This window comes from Cnephaeus nilssonii, assembly GCF_951640355.1.
Source record: "Cnephaeus nilssonii genome assembly, chromosome: 13".
NCBI classification, from domain to species: domain Eukaryota; kingdom Metazoa; phylum Chordata; class Mammalia; order Chiroptera; family Vespertilionidae; genus Cnephaeus; species Cnephaeus nilssonii.
In genome coordinates, this window is record NC_137084.1 from 43815369 (window position 1) to 43831275 (window position 15907).

General features: G+C 38.8%; 1 protein-coding gene and 1 pseudogene across 4 annotated transcripts in view; one reads left to right on the forward strand and one right to left on the reverse strand.

The window, feature by feature from the left end:
* PAAF1 (proteasomal ATPase associated factor 1) overlaps positions 1-15907 on the forward strand; it is a 31434-nt gene that overhangs the window by 737 nt on the left and 14790 nt on the right. For 2 of the 3 annotated variants that reach the window (XR_013814402.1, XM_079788181.1), the window contains exons 2-6: positions 1013-1053; positions 2764-2867; positions 7164-7253; positions 12672-12770; positions 13841-13991. Coding sequence is in view for 2 of the 3 variants with exons in the window: in XM_079788181.1 (XP_079644307.1) it covers positions 1013-1053; positions 2764-2867; positions 7164-7253; positions 12672-12770; positions 13841-13991 (485 nt within the window). In the remaining variant the exon portion in view is untranslated. Of the gene's footprint in view, positions 1-1012; positions 1054-2763; positions 2868-7163; positions 7254-8780; positions 9023-12671; positions 12771-13840; positions 13992-15907 lie in introns of those variants that run through there. The other variant, XM_079788182.1, reaches the window with a different exon arrangement.
* Positions 14001-15400, reverse strand: LOC307109457 (large ribosomal subunit protein eL24-like; annotated as a pseudogene). The gene has a single exon. The product of its transcript is annotated as a large ribosomal subunit protein eL24-like (transcript).

Here is a 15907-nt window from a genome sequence, read left to right on the forward strand (position 1 = left end):
AACGTACTAGTGCCGAAACCGGTTTGGCTCAGTGGATAGAGCGTCGGCCTGCGGACTGAAGGGTCCCAGGTTCGATCCCGGTCAGGGGCATGTACCTTGGTTGCGGGCACTCCCCGGTGGGGCGTGTGCAGGAGGCAGCAGAATGATGTTTCTCTCTTATCGATGTTTCTAACTCTCTATCTCTCTCCCTTCCTCTCTGTAAAAAAATCAATAAAATGTATTTAAAAAAAAAACGTACTAGTACACCTTACTAAGTGGACTAAAATAAAATAACACATTACTTACTGCAACACAGAATATGTGATAAATAATAAAGGAAGAACACTAACATTTATGGAGGACCACTAGGTGCCTATGAGAGAATGCAGGATCAGAATCAGAGGAAGAAACTTGCCCAAGATGGTGCAGCAAATAAGTGATAGAGAGATGCTGGCAACCTAAAGCCTACGCCCTTTCCCTGTACCCTAGGTGAGATATTGATTTAAATGGTTGGGGAGGTGCATTCTAGAACATGAAGAGTCTGTAAGGTGGTAGCACACAGACCTTCTATACTAGTCAGGTTTCAGTTCCTGCTTCATAGGTAGGTGACCTTGGGCAAGTCACTTCTCTGAGCTTCAGGTTGTTGTTTTTTTTCTATCTTTAACATGGAAATAATAAAAGATATCTTGTTAAATTGTGAAGATTAATAATGCTATATGCAAAGTGTCTTGCACAGGGCCTGGCTTACAATAATCCCCCAATGATCGGAATGTAATATATTCTTTATTTTTCAAAGCTGTGCAGCTATTAATGAATAGTAAACTCCATTATATGCAATAAACAATCCACAAATATTTCTTCAACAAGTAAACAAAGTTTGTCTTAGAATAATCTATGCCTGGATGAGATGTTAGACTAGATCATGTCTGTGTACTATGGCCAAACTGAAAATTATGCTATCTTTCTCCCCTTGCATCAGTGGCATCCCTTTCAATGTTGAGTGAGCCTAATGAGGCTTTGTCTTTCTTCATAGGAAGGATGAAGGGGAGGCCTGGCTGAGCTGTCACCCCCCAGGTAATATCCTTAAGTCTGTACGCATTCCCTTTAGAGGAAGAGAAAGCTATCGCCGAAGAAAGCTTCCTACTTTCTCCTGGCCGAGAGTCCTTGCACAGTACTCATGGAATGGGACAAAAAAACAGAATTCCTCAATCCTATTTTTGCGGCATATTTCTGAACTAGCATTTCATGCCACTTCCTTACCAAAAGCTTCTTCACTAGATCTTCTCTAGTCCAAACCTCTACCCTAGATTGTGAGTTCCTCTATTAACGTCCTTCAGCTACCTTTTCCATGATGGTTGTAACCAAACTAGTATGTTAATTGATGACTCCTTTCTCCTTGTTCTTTCTTTTGTTCTTGACACGCCCCCTCCCTGACTTGGAGTTTCCTTTCCCTTATCTTCTGCCTAGTCCTGTCTTTCTTTCAAAGACTCGCCCTCTCTAGGAAGCCCCCCACTCTGTGAATCCAGGACGGTTTTTACTTTCCTTGTACTCTTAGAATTTTAGTTTTGTACCAATGGTTATTCGCTGAATAATTTATAGCAACCTGCTAGTTTCTGAACTCTAGGACTTCACAGTCTAGTGGGAGGTCAGAAATGTAAAACAGTGTATTATGGGCTGTTATAGAAGTGTGTATATGCATATACATACATATATATATATATATATATACATATATATATATATATATATGCTATAAAATAAAAGGCTCATATGCAAATTGTTCCCTTGGGAGTTCCACCAACCAGGAGTTCGACCACTCGCTATGACGTGCGTGACCACCAGGGAGCGGCGCGGAACGAAGGAAGACCCCAGCAGGCAGCTGGAAGGCCCTGATCACCAGCCAGGCCTAGGGACCCTACCCATGCACGAATTTCTGCACTATATACATATATATATACATATATATACATATATATGTATATGTATATGTATAATGTGTATATATACATGTATATGGTGCAGAAAGGAACTAGAAAATGTTTTTAACTCCATTCTACCATCTACATATGTTTGTGTAGGATAATATCTTATTTAGCCCATATCACTGCAAAAGCAGTGTTCTACTTAAGTACATTTTCCAGATTAATGAAGCTTAGCTCTTTACTATGTATTATATGTATACTAGAGGCCTGGCGCACGAAATTTGTGCATGGGTACGGTCCCTAGGCCTGGCCGGTGATCAGGGCTAATCAGGTTCCCTGCCTCCCCGCCTCCTTCTTCCCTCTCTCCCTCAGAGCCCCCTCAGAGCCTCACCACCGCCACTGATCACCTGCCATGTTCCACGCTGCCCGCTGGTGTTCAGCACACATCATAGTGAGCAATCGAACTCCTGGTAGAACTCCTGAGGTGACACTTTGCATATTAGCCTTTTATATATAGAGATACTGTGGATAAACACATACATTCACATTGATGTTCACCTTTCTTCCTGGAAGAATGCCATTTCACAGCCAGTAAAACTTAGGTTTAGATCACATTGGTAGCTTTCTCTACAAATAGTACATTGTATTTCAAAATCTTTGTCTCTAGTTTTTAGCCTTGGAGTATATTTCTCCCAAATTAGCTTCGCTTAGGCTAGTATTCTTTCCACTTCGCCTCATGTTTTTCTTTCATTAACCAATATCCTACCATCTATACTAGTAGAGTTGCCTGAATTGGGTCTTCAAGGAGAAAAATGTTAAATTCTTCTTATTTTTTGAGACATTCTTCTTTTGTGCTATATAGGGAAACCAACTTTGTATGGCAGCCTAACTTGTCAAGGAATTGGCCTCGATGGTATCCCAGAGATTACAGCTTCGGAAGGATTTATTGTGAATGAAATAAGCAAGGTAGGTTTTCATGTCTTCTAGATGGCACCATGTTCATATATATGGTAGTACCTATACATCTACTTTAAATATTTATACTGTTATCTGTATATCAGTATCATCTCCATGTCATTTGTACAACAATCACAGTTTTTACTGCCTTTGAATGTCAAAGGTTTTTTTTGTAATTACATATACATTTAGATGTAATAAAACTTCCTCTTCCCTTATATCAGTGCTTTCCAATAGATAAATAATGTGAGCCACATATATAATTTTAAATTTTCTAGTAGCCTAAAAGAAACAAGTGAAATTAATTTTAATAATATATTTTATTTAACTTTCATCTATCATCATGCATATTGCAAATATTTTCCAGAAGTTGCATATCCTCAGATTTTTTAAAATTTTATTTATTTATTTCAGAGAGAGAGAGGAAAGGAAAGAGAGAAACATTGATTTGTTGTTCCACTTATTTATGCATGTATTGGTTGCTTCTTGTATGTGCCCTAACTGGGGATCAAACCCGCAAACTTGGCATATTGGGATGATGCTCTAACCAACTGAGTTATCTGGCCAGGGCCAACATTCTTAATTTATATTCCATAAAGATCCCCTTTGGGTTGTGGTTGAAAAAAATATATGTATGTATGAATGTGTTCTGTTTGGGGGGGGGGGGGCTTTGTTTAGCCCAATATATCTAAAACATTTCTATCTGTAATTAATGAAATTATTTTTTTGAAATATATTTTTATTGATTTCAGAGAGGAAGGTAGAGGGAGAGAGAGATAGAAACATCAATGATAAGAGAGAATCGTTGATAAGCTGCCTCCTACAGCTGGTTCATAGGTCATAGGTCGACAGTCAACCATTGAGCCACACCAGCTTGGCATAGACTTTAATTTTCTTATTGGAAATACTTGATGATGTGTTTAGGTTTTAAAAATTTACAGTTGAAAATATAGGTTCACATACTTAAAAAGTTTTCTAATAACTGAATCAACTATTAATTTTTAAATTAAACTTTAAATAAAAATTAAAAATTCAGTTCCTCATATGTATTGGCCATATTTTAAGTGTTCAGTAACCTTATATGGCTAGTATCTACCTTATTGTATGGCAGAGCATTATAATATGTCTGGCTAGGCCTTGATGAAGACCTAGGCCTTCACCAAGTACTTAATAGTTTTTCTCATTGGTCTTTGAGAACCCATGATCTGGCTTTCTTTACTCATTCTGATGGCTGCAGTCAGTATGCTCTGGTGAGATGGGTAAACTCTTTTTTATTTATTTTTTATGTAATTAAACTATTTTAGTTGTAAAACATTTCTGGTATATTGACATGAATAGAAAATACATTTTTTTTTACATAAGATGTTTAGCAAATGTTCATTCATTACCCTCTGTGCAGGGTGATAGGCTACATGTTATTATATATCTTATATTTGTTTTTTATAGACAGCTATGGAACTGTAGAAAGTATCAGAAGATCTGAGTCCAGCACATAGTTAACTCTGACACTTGCTAGCAATATGATTTTGGACAAGCTCATAGACAGACAACAGTAAGGTGATTACCAGAGGGATGTAGAAGAGGGTAAAGGGGGATAAATGATGACAGAGGAGACTTGACTTAGGGTGGTGAACATGCAGTGCAATATACAAATGGTATATTATATAGAATTATACACCTGAAACCTATATAATTTTATTAATCAATGTCACACCAATAAATTCAAATTTTAAAAAAAGAAAGGATATTATTTTGGACAAATGATTTAGTTCCCTGAGCCTCAGTTTTCTCATCTCATCTATAAAACAGAGATAAGGCCTAGCTGGTTTGGCTCAGTAGATAGAGCATCCGCCTGTAGACTGAAGAGTCCTGGGCTCGATTCTGGTTAAGGACACATGCCAGGGTTGCAGGCTCGATCCCCAATGTGCGGCGTGCAGGAAGCAGCCGATCAATGATTCTCTCTCATCATTGATGTTTCTATCTCATCATTGATGTTTCTCTCTCTCACTCCCTCTCCCTTCCTCTCTGAAATCAATAAAAATATATTTTAAAAAAACAACAACAAAAAAACCTAGATAATATTCTACCTCATAGACTGATTAGAGGGGAGGGAGACTGTATATGAATGAAACTGTAGAATATTACAAAAATGAATTATTATTTATCAGAATAGTCTTTTGGGATTAGCATTTTTAATGTCTGTTTTGTAGATAAACAAACAGACTTATTAACCCCTAATAATCAAAGCTAGTTAGACTGCATGTTGGAATTGAAACCCAAAATATGTGTAACTAAAAGTATAATACTGCCTTGCAAGCCTACATTTTTCCCAGGTGTTTCACAGGTATCCATCCATAGCCTGGATGCTGACTTCCTTTCTTCCCTTCATACTCAGGCCCTGATACAATTCTTACCTTCCAACATCATTGTTAATTTCTGCTGTGTACCTGTTGGGTCAGACAGTAAGTGCTTATGGTTGAACATTCATTTGTTTCCTAACTGCCATGAGTCACTTTGCTATTTGATGTTGCTACATTTTTCTTTAAAACAGATCTGTTAGTATGCTTAAAAACCTAACCCCGGAAGATAAAAAGTTTGACTTTGAATTTTACCTTAGTATGGAATACTCACACTCCCCCTTCCTATCCCCTCACCCTTAAATTCTGTATGTTTTGATACCTTCTGCAGCTTTTCTTTAAAATATTTTCATTAACAGCATGACTCTCTACTGCTGACATTGGAAGGTAGTTCAACATTTACCTTCCTTCATAGTATGTTTATGGGTCAAAGGTTGATTTGCGGGATTGATAAGCAGGAGAAAACCACTGATTCTTGAATTCTTTCACGTAATTAGCCCAAGGAAATGAACTCTTCTGAGAACAAACCAAAACTTACAGAGGCCTGAAAACTAAAGCTCTCAGAGCCCCTGCATCCTTGCTTGAAATGAATATTTAGCAAGGAGAGTTTAGCTGACGCTTTAGTTTTAGGTACAGGAGACAATTCCAAATTCAGGTCAGCTCTCTGGCAGCGTGTGGGCTTTGTCACGCGGTTAGAAGCAAAAACTCATTTAATGAAAGGCCTGCAGGCAGCCAGGCATAGATATGCTGGCTAAGAAAGTACTGTTTGTAAAGATATTCTAATTGCGTTTTTAAAGGCATAGAAGACTTGTAATAAGAGCATATTGATTTTCAATGATAACAATATTATGACTTTGAAACTGTTCTTTCTAATGAACTGTGAGGACTGTGCTTGTTGTACATAGATTAGCCTTATAAAGAAGTTCTGAAAATCTTGATTATTGAAGATATTTTCATTGTCCAGCAGAAATTTCAGAAACTTTGAAGTACTTTTATGGAAGAGATAATAGGTTTGGGGCCATTTGGTGGGTGCAACTCCTCAGCTGTGTATAAGAGATATACCCTGAGATGTTGGTGTTGGTATCCTGCCGCTTAGAGTAAGGAATTGTCTTATCAAATCCTTGAGAAAGGGTTTGCTAAGCCTTTTATACCTCTACACATGCTACCTTGAAATACCAACATACTTACTTGTAATGGTTACAAAGACTGCCTTCGGCAAATCATGTCACCTGAATCTAACATCTGGTTCTAGGTATAACTTCTTACTCTGTCACTAGTGTTATCTTGCTAGAGTAGCTGGAAGATATGTGATAATGACCAGGTAAAACACATGGGGAGTCATAATACAGCTATGGATGTGATGATGATCAGTCTACAAAATATGTAAGTGTAAGTGTAAGTCCTACGTGGGAATGCGCACTGCAAGCCTGACCAGGCCTACACATTGTAAGAGTGTACCATAATTTACTTTTCCAGTTTTCTCTGCTAACTGTAGATGGCAGTAGTCTAACATTTTTTTCTAAAAGTTCTTATAGGCAGCAAGTTTACTTTTGGACTAGTCCTTTAGTCTAGGTTTCAGGGCTGGTGCTGTTTCCTCATATCTCTTGATCCTGTTCCTTGCCCCACTGCTAATTAAGAGTGCTGGTATTAAATTTTCTTCTAAAAAGTAATGTTCTCATGTTTGTCAGCTGTATTTTATTATTGATTTGTCTTAACATAAAAAGATAATGGCATCTCAGTGATGCCAATTACATTGCAGCCCCTGCAGTGAAAGGACTACTACTAGTACTCTATAAGGGAGTGATAGTTTTGTGGGCTGGGGAAGGAGGATTAGAGAGGACACACTTAAAAGATGAGAATTTCCTGTTCTCTTAATGTTTTCTTTACGAGGCTTTAATTTCATTGGAATAGCTTTACTGATGTATTTCATCCTTTCCTCTCTGTTTAGAAAAGCATTCATATTTCATGTCCAAAGGAAAATGCATCTTCGAAGTTTTTGACACCATACACTACTTTTTCCAGAATTCATGCAAAGAGTGTAAGTATTTTGATAAAATGAGGAGAAATGTAATATCATTAATTTTCCATCTTCTCTTCTTGTTTAGTGCTATAAATACTCATAATTAATGTAGTTCGCTTCTTTGATTATAAGATAACAGCTGATGAAGTATGATAATGTTAGACAAAACTGGTACTTGGGACCACATCTGTAATAATAAAAGCGTAATATGCTAATTAGACTGGACAGCTGAACGACCTTCCGGACCTCATTCCAAATGTCCTTCTGGATGAAGCCGCAGCAGCAGGGGATGAGGCAAAGGTGGTTAGGGGCGATCAGGCAAGCAGGTGAGCAGTTAGGGGCGATCAGGCAGGCAGATGAGCAGTTAGGGGAGATCAGGCAGGCAGGCAGAGTGGTTAGGGGTGATCAGGCAGGCAGGTGAGTGATTAGGGGTGAACAGGCAGGCAGAGTGGTTAGGGGCGATCAGGCAGGCAGGCAGAGTGGTTAGGGGTGATCAGGCAGGCAGGTGAGTGATTAGGGGTGAACAGGCATGCAGAGTGGTTAGGGGCGATCAGGCAGGCAGGCAGGCGAACGGTTAGGAGCCAGTGGTCCTGGATTGCGAAAGGGATGTCTGACTGCCAGCTTAGGCCTGATCCCTGGGGTTCCTGATTGGGAGAGAGTGCAGGCTGGGCTGAGGAACGCCCCCCCCCCACTCGCCAGTGCACGAATTTCATGCACTGGGCCTCTAGTAGAATATATGTACAAACCACTCACTGGTAATCTTAGAGAAAGGAATTTTGAAATGAAATTTTCTTATACATGTTTTAGCAGAGCTACTTACTGGGTTTTGGATAATGATGGTTGTAGCTGATGTTTGCATAATTTGCCGCTGCTCATATTTTTGTCCCTTTGATTACAGGACAGGGACATTTTCTCAAAATTCCAACTATAACTTAGTGAGGAATAATTTTCAAATGTCTTTGTGATAAAGCCCTTTCTACTACTATGGGCTTTTGAAAGCAGAAGTGAGAAATATATAGATAAACTGGTTATATTAAAGCCTTCCACTTCTTTTTGTGTGATAGGTAGATTTTTAAAATAGCTATTTTTCTCCCTTATTGCAAAACAAAGATATATTTAGGGATGAAAATTTAAGAATTAGAAAACAAAGTGAATCACTCATTTTTTTCTATACCCTAAAAATAACTACTGTGTACTTTGTTGCTTAGCCTTTATTAAGAAAAATCATGATAGCAATAGCTAACATTTATTGATTGTTTACTGTGTGCCAGCATCATGCTAAGCTTTATGTATCATTATTTTACTTGTTCCTCTTAATCTTTTTTCTTTAAATATTTCACCAAATAGGTTTTACAGTACCTACTATTTTATAACTTGCTTTTTATTCTTTAATAATATATTGTGTACATCATCCTATGCCATCTTTCTATGTATTCTTTTGAGCTGCATAGTATTCTACTGTCTGTTTAATATAATTTGTTTTTCCAGTCTTACATTACTGGACATTCAGATATTTTGGGTTCATGCATACCTATTTTTATGACATAGCTAACCCTTTCCTCACAAAGATGGGAAGAAATTAGTTTACCTTGTAAAAGTAGAGTTGCCGAGTCACAGGGAATGCAAATTATAAGGCTTTTGGTATGTTCTGACTGACCTCAATTTAACTGATCTACTCATCCAACTTTTGCTCTACATGCACTCTGTAAAACATACTGACTGGTGCCCACAGCATATTCTTAGTTTATAAACTCTTCTTTGAGGTCTGCCTACTCTGACACTACTGGGTAAGTTGAGTGCTTACCACGGGTCAGTTGCACTGCCAGTTATATTGTTTTTGAAATTATGTTAATTAATTATGTTAAACTGATGACATATGAGTGTGAAAAGGCAGAGAGTGATTATGTCTGCAAACTAAATTGATTGCTTTGTAAAGACTTGGTAAAGAAGAGTTTTATTTGTTTTGTTTTTAACTGCTATTATAGTATATGTGAGCAAGGTAAATGCAAATTGTTAGAGAATATATATTTTTTAAAACACTAGTTGAATTCTTGTTCATAGATTGCTTTGTAAGAGTGAACAAAGACTTACCTTACTTAAGAGAATCTAGAAACTGTAAATTATGCCTTGGGTTATAGTTTATTAAAAGAAAGTCAAGTTTAATACTGTCAATAAAAAATAAACTTGCCCTAACCGGTTTGGCTCAGTGGATAGAGCGTTGGCCTGAGGACTCAAGGGTCCCAGGTTTGATTCCGGTCAAGGGCATGTACCTTGGTTTCGGGCACATCCCCAGTAGGGGGTGTGCAGGAGGCAGCTGATTGATGTTTCTCTCTCATCAATGTTTCTAACTCTCTATCCCTCTCTCTTCCTCTCTGTAAAAAATTGCCAAAACTGGGTTGGCTCAGTGGATAGAGCGTCAGCCTGCGGACTCAAGGGTCCCAGGTTCGATTCCGGTCAAGGGCATGTACATTGGTTGCGGGCACATCCCTGGTAGGGGGTGTGCAGGAGGCAGCTGGTCGATGTTTCTCTCTCATTGATGTTTCTAGCTCTCTATCCCTCTCCCTTCCTCTCTGTAAAAAATCAATAAAATATATTTTTTAAAAAATGAATAAAATATATTTTTTTAAAAAAATAAAATAAACTTAAAAGTAAATAAATAAAAAATAAAAGAAATTCAAGGTGAAGCTTCCTTGTAATCAATGGACTAATGAAAAGATTAGTGAATTTTAATATACATTTATATATTTGAGTTCAAATAAAATGTAGGTATATATGCATCAATTTCCATTATTTTTCCTACTTTAACTGAAATTTTTTATTAACTGACCTATCACTGGGCTCTATCCATTGACTAAAAAGGCTCTTACTGTATTGCTTTTATACCAGTCTGACTTAACATATTCTCAATATTGTGTATTCAAATTTTTAAGTTTTACCTATTTGAGATGGTATTTCATTGTTATTTTAATTTGCATTCCTTTGATTAATCATGGATTGACCATTTTTTCATATATTTATTGGACACTCTTCATACCATTTGCCCATTTCTTTAAGTCTGAATTTCTTTCTTTATTGGTAAAAGCTCGTATATTAAGGGTATCGATCCTTTGCCATATATTTTGCAGATCATTTTTCTAGCTTATTTTTTATTGTTGTCTTTTGACATACAGATATTTAATATTTCTAGAGAATAAAACCTATCAATTTATTCCTTTATGGTAACTGCCTTTGGAGTCTTGCTTAGAGTAGTACATGATTATATATATAAAGTTACTTTAGTTGCATATTATGATGGATGAGAACATTGACTCTAGAGACAGACTCATTGATTTGACTCCCAGGATTCTGCCACTTACTAACTGTGTAACCTTAGGCCACATACTTAACTCCATGTGCTACAGACTGCTATAATATGGCGGTAAAAATAATATATATCTTTAGGTTTTTATGAGGATTGAAGCAGTTAGAATTGTGTCTGGAGCATAGTAAGCATAATATAAGTGTTCGTTAATTAAAAGTGTAAATATAGTGTTTTCTTTTAATTTTTTATATTTTACATTTTAAACTTTGTTTTTGTTATTTGGTTTGAAGTAGAGATCTAACTTAATTCTTTTTGAAATGATTAGCATGTCACAGCACTATAAAATAATTCATCCTTTATCTCACTGGCTTGAATTGTCATCTTTATCCAGTATTTAGCATTGTTCCATTGACCTGTCTGTTCTTTTGTTTTGACTAAGGAATAGATCTTTAGGTTTAGACTCTGACCTAGGTTTCTATCCTGGTTCTATGTAATGTATTTGCAAGTGTTTTATAAATAATAAAATGTGATATAAATGTAAGTTGTCATAATTCCTAAAATTAAATGTTCCACAATTAAGTTAACAGTTCTTTTATTCTGAGAAACCAATATGAAGAAGAAAAAGTCTTAGAAAATCTTACAGTTGACATATCCCTTTAGTTCTTTCTAATCCTATTCATTATGGCTTAACTGTCAAAGAGCAAAATAAAATGGAAGGTTGGATAATTACTGCAAAAGTCCCTACTTTTTCCTTAGTAATTTAGGTCATATGGGAATCATTGTTGCTGGGAATATCTCAGTCTTACATTTCTGAAATATTTGCAACTGGGTGTTATTAAATAAAAAGGGTATGTATTTATGAATGTATATGAAGGAGACTTGGCATTCTGATCATGGCTTATTCATGAAGTGATTCCTCATATTGAAACCACTTAAGTAAATCTGGGGATTCTCTTATTCTGAAACACACACATACACATACAATTAGGATTTTACAGAGCAAATGTGAAGTAGAAAATTGAAAGCAACTTACTTTGCTTTTCCTTGAATCCTTTTGGAGCATCTTGGAAGACTGTCTTTTGTGTAAGTGGGTTCCTAAGAATTAGGAGTGGTATATTAATTTTAAAATAAAATAGCAAAAGATGGAAACTGTGGGAAATGATATGGGGATAGGGAAAACTTTGTAGCTGAAACAGGAAACTATAGATGATTATAATACTAGAGGCCCGATGCACAAAATTCATGCAGGAGTAGGCCTTGCAGCTCCGCCCCCCGCCCGCCCACTGGTCTTTCCGGAAGGTCATTCTGCCATCCAGTCTAATTAGCATATTAGCTCTTTATTATATAGGATCTTTTTGTATGTTTTTTTTCTGTTTTGTTTTGTTTTGGCTTAACAGAAATTTATTTTCTCACACTTCTGGAGGCTAATGTTCAAGGTCAAGGTTTTAACAAAGTTGGTTTTTCTGAGGTCTCTCTCCTTGGCGTGTAGATAGCCATCTTCTGCTTGTGTCTTCACATGGTCTTCACTCTGTGTGTTTGTGTCCTAATTTCCTCTTTTTACAAGGACATTAATCATATTGGATTAGCATATAGACAATCTTATTTTTACTTCATTATCTTTTTTTTAATCTTTATTGTGGAGAGAGTATTACATATGTCCCTCTTTCCCCCCATTGACCTCTTCCAGCCTGCCCCTTTTGTTTCTTTCTTTCTTTTTTTAAAATATATTTTATTGATTTTTCACAGAGAGGAAGGGAGAGGGATAGAGAGCTAGAAACATCCATGAGAGAGAGACATCGACCAGCTGCCTCCTGCACACCCCCCACCGGGGGATGTGCCCGCAACCAATGTACATGCCCTTGACCGGAATCGAACCTGGGACCTTCCAGTCCACAGACCGACGCTCTATCCACTGAGCCAAACCGGTTTCAGCTGCCCCTTTTGTTTCAATAAATAAAAGGTGTTGGCTTTATCCTTGTTGGGAGATTGGTGATAAGTCAACCTTTACATGAAACACATGTCCTTTGTGTTGGGATAAGTCTTGGAGGAGTGTGAAACGGGATATTTATAACATGCTTCAAGGGAAGAGGAGCATTTTATTATTAGTAACACTGGTTGTTTTGTCTTTTGAACAGATAACATGCCTGGACATTTCCAGTGGAGGAGGCCTTGGTGTGTCTTCTAGTGCTGATGGGAGCATGAAAATCTGGCAGGCTTCCAATGGAGAACTCAGAGTAAAGGCTTTGGATACACTTTCAGGGTCTTATACATGAAGGGTGGTCTAAGAAACTTCAGACTGGGTCACGGAAAGAAGAGTGTCTCTTTCTATAAATATAGTACCACTACACTTCAGTGGATCTTTGTTCCCTTTTTAAACTTGAAAACCATCCTCAAGCTAGGTGATTTGCCAGAACAAATTGGGGCTGGGACAGTGGAGGAGCCAGGCCAGTGAATGTCTAAGTGTGTGGTCCCTTTTTATGAACTGCCTTCAGGGATAGTTTCTAAGATAGAGTAGCTAGGCCAGTGATGGCGAACCTATGACACGCGTGTCAGCACTGACACGCGTAGCCATTTCTGATGACACGCGGCCGCTGAGGCGGCCGCATGCTGAGGATGAAACATTTGCTGCTCCTGAGGATGAAACATTTGCGAAATAATGTTTTTTCCTCAAAGTGACACACTACCCGAGTTATGCTCAGTTTTTTGGCGAAGTTTGACACACTAAGCTCAAAAGGTTGCCCATCACTGAGCTAGGCTGTTACATTAATTATATGGCATAGCTCCCCAATCTCCTCAGCTGCTGCTGCTGCTTCTTTTTTATTTTTATTGATTTCAGAGAGGAAGGGAGAGAGATAGAGATGATGAGAGAGAATCATTGATTGGCTGCCTCCTGCACGTCCCCTAATGGGGGGGATTGAGCCTGCAACCTGGGCATGTGCCCTTGGCCAGAATCAAACCTGGGACCCTTTAGTCCCCAGGCTGATGCTCTATCCACTGAGCCAAACCAGCTAGGGCCCTCCTCAGCTTCTTATATGTTGAACTAGACTTAGGGTGGCTGTGAGAGCCATGGAGTTCAAATCCACATCTGTAGCCAAAAATGGAAAGGGAGCTTAGCTCTTAGAACACTACCTGGTAGACAAATGAGCTAAAGAGAAGGAGCTATTTGGACCTCCTTCGTTTTAAAACCCAGCATGCGAGTATAAGCACGTAGATATTTCATTTAAGGAATCAAAGATATGGGAGGTAAGAGAACATCAAGGGATGGACAAGAGAACTAGCCTGGAATTTTCTTTTGTTTTTCCAGAGAGTATTGGAAGGACATGTGTTTGATGTGAATTGTTGCAGGTTTTTCCCATCAGGCCTTGTGGTTCTGAGTGGGGGAATGGATGCCCAGCTGAAGATCTGGTCAGCTGAAGATGCTAGCTGTGTGGCAACCTTCAAAGGTCACAAAGGAGGTATGAAGGGTGATTGGAGAAAGTGGGGTGCTATTTGTCACTATCTCATTCTACCTCTTTCCACCTGTTGCTGTGTCAGGTGAGGGTAGAGATTCATTTCACCTCTGAACCCTGCTGACAGTACCTAGCTGGGCCTGGTCAGTGTCACTGGGGAAATTGGAGTGCTGTCATTCCCTATTCAGCCCCACGGAAACCTTGGGTGAGGGGAGGTAGCAGTTTTCCTCTTGCTATTTGAGTGGGGTGGATGTGGCCAAAAGATTCTCTGTTCTGAAGGCTACCCCTTTCCCAGTCTTTTGCGAGGGGCAACAGACTTTTTTTGGAGTTTATTTGTTTTTTTTAAACTGTGCCTGTTTTTTTATTTATTTATTTTTAAAACCCAGCATGCGAGTATTTTTCCTTATTTTTTAGTTATAGTCAGGTCTTTATTTAAGAATATCATCTGCAAACTTAGCGTTTTCCACCAACACGGGAGCAGAAACCTTCACAGGCTTCACCGTCTTCTGCTTAGGTGCTGCCTGTGTGGGAGCCTTAGCCGCAGCCAGTGCTGTCATTTTAGATGCTTGCTTAGCCTTTTTTGCTTCCTTGGCAGCCCTGAGAGCTTGTTCTCACTGAGCTTTCCTAACTTCAGGCTTCTGGTTCCTCTTGGCCATGATATCAGCAAGAGATGCACCAGTGATGGCCCTCTGGAATTTGGCTGCACGGCGGGTTCTTTTCTTTTGAATTTCTTCCTCCTGTCCCTTTCTGTGCTTTCTTTAGTAGAGGACAGTCCAGTTTATCTGTCAAGGATTCCTCTTGGAAAGCAAGGCCAACTCACATTTTGCATTAAGAAACTGGAAATCCTTCCTGTTGGTCCTGGCATAGCGCCTCCCATGTCCGGGGTAAATCTTGTATCCACTGAAACTGCACAGCTCAGCCTTCATGGCTGCGGCTGCCGGAGGGAAGGAAAGATGGTCCTGTGTCTGGTTTTTTAACCAGTTGCATGTTGCAGACTTCTGCAGAGTCCTGTCCAGCATACGTGGGAAGCAATAAGGAAGTCCAGGGAACTCATTGCTCAAGTCCTGAGGTCCCTAGATGGTCTGCCTTCTTCTTTCCACCCTTCAGTCTGCCTAGGCTTGGGTATTATGTCCAGGTTTTTTTAGTTGTGAGAGGAAGAACCTAGGAGGAATGGGGTTACTCCATCTTGGCTGGACCAGAAGTCACATCCTTTCTTTTAAGATGGGGAGACTAACCCTTTCAATTAGTTCTCAGTGGAAGAAGCACCAGGATCCTTTTAAAGGGGATTTTTCAAATGGAACTCTGTAAGATGTCTACTTAATTTTTGTTTAAAAAACAGGTTTTAAAGCCAAAATAAAATCATGAAAACCACTGCTCTGTAGGGGAGATAAGAGATCAACCGAAGGACTTGTATGCAAGCATATAAGCATAACCAATGGACACAAAACTCTGGGGGATGAGGGCATGTATGGAAGTGGGGTTGGGGGGGGGGGGGCAATGGTAAGATATGTACACATATAATACCTTAATAAAAAAAAGAAAAAAGAAAACCACTGCTTTAGGACACCCCACTAAAAATTAAATCCAAAGCGTTTTCTTTTTTTCTTATTGATTTTTTACAGAGAGGAAGGGAGAGGGATAGAGAGTTAGAAACATCGATGAGAGAGAGAAACATCGATCAGCTGCCTCCTGCACACTCCCCACTGGGTATGTGCCTGCAACCAAGGTACATGCCCTCGACTGGAATCGGACCTGGGACCGACCCTTGAGTCCACAGGCCGACGCTCTATCCACTGAGCCAAACCAGTTAGGGCCAAAGCGTGTTCCATGTCTTCTCTCACAGCTAGTCTTTGAACCGATGGGAAGCAGGGACCCTGTTCTATTTATTTGTTTTTCTAGCACTTGACCGTGCCCAGCATGTA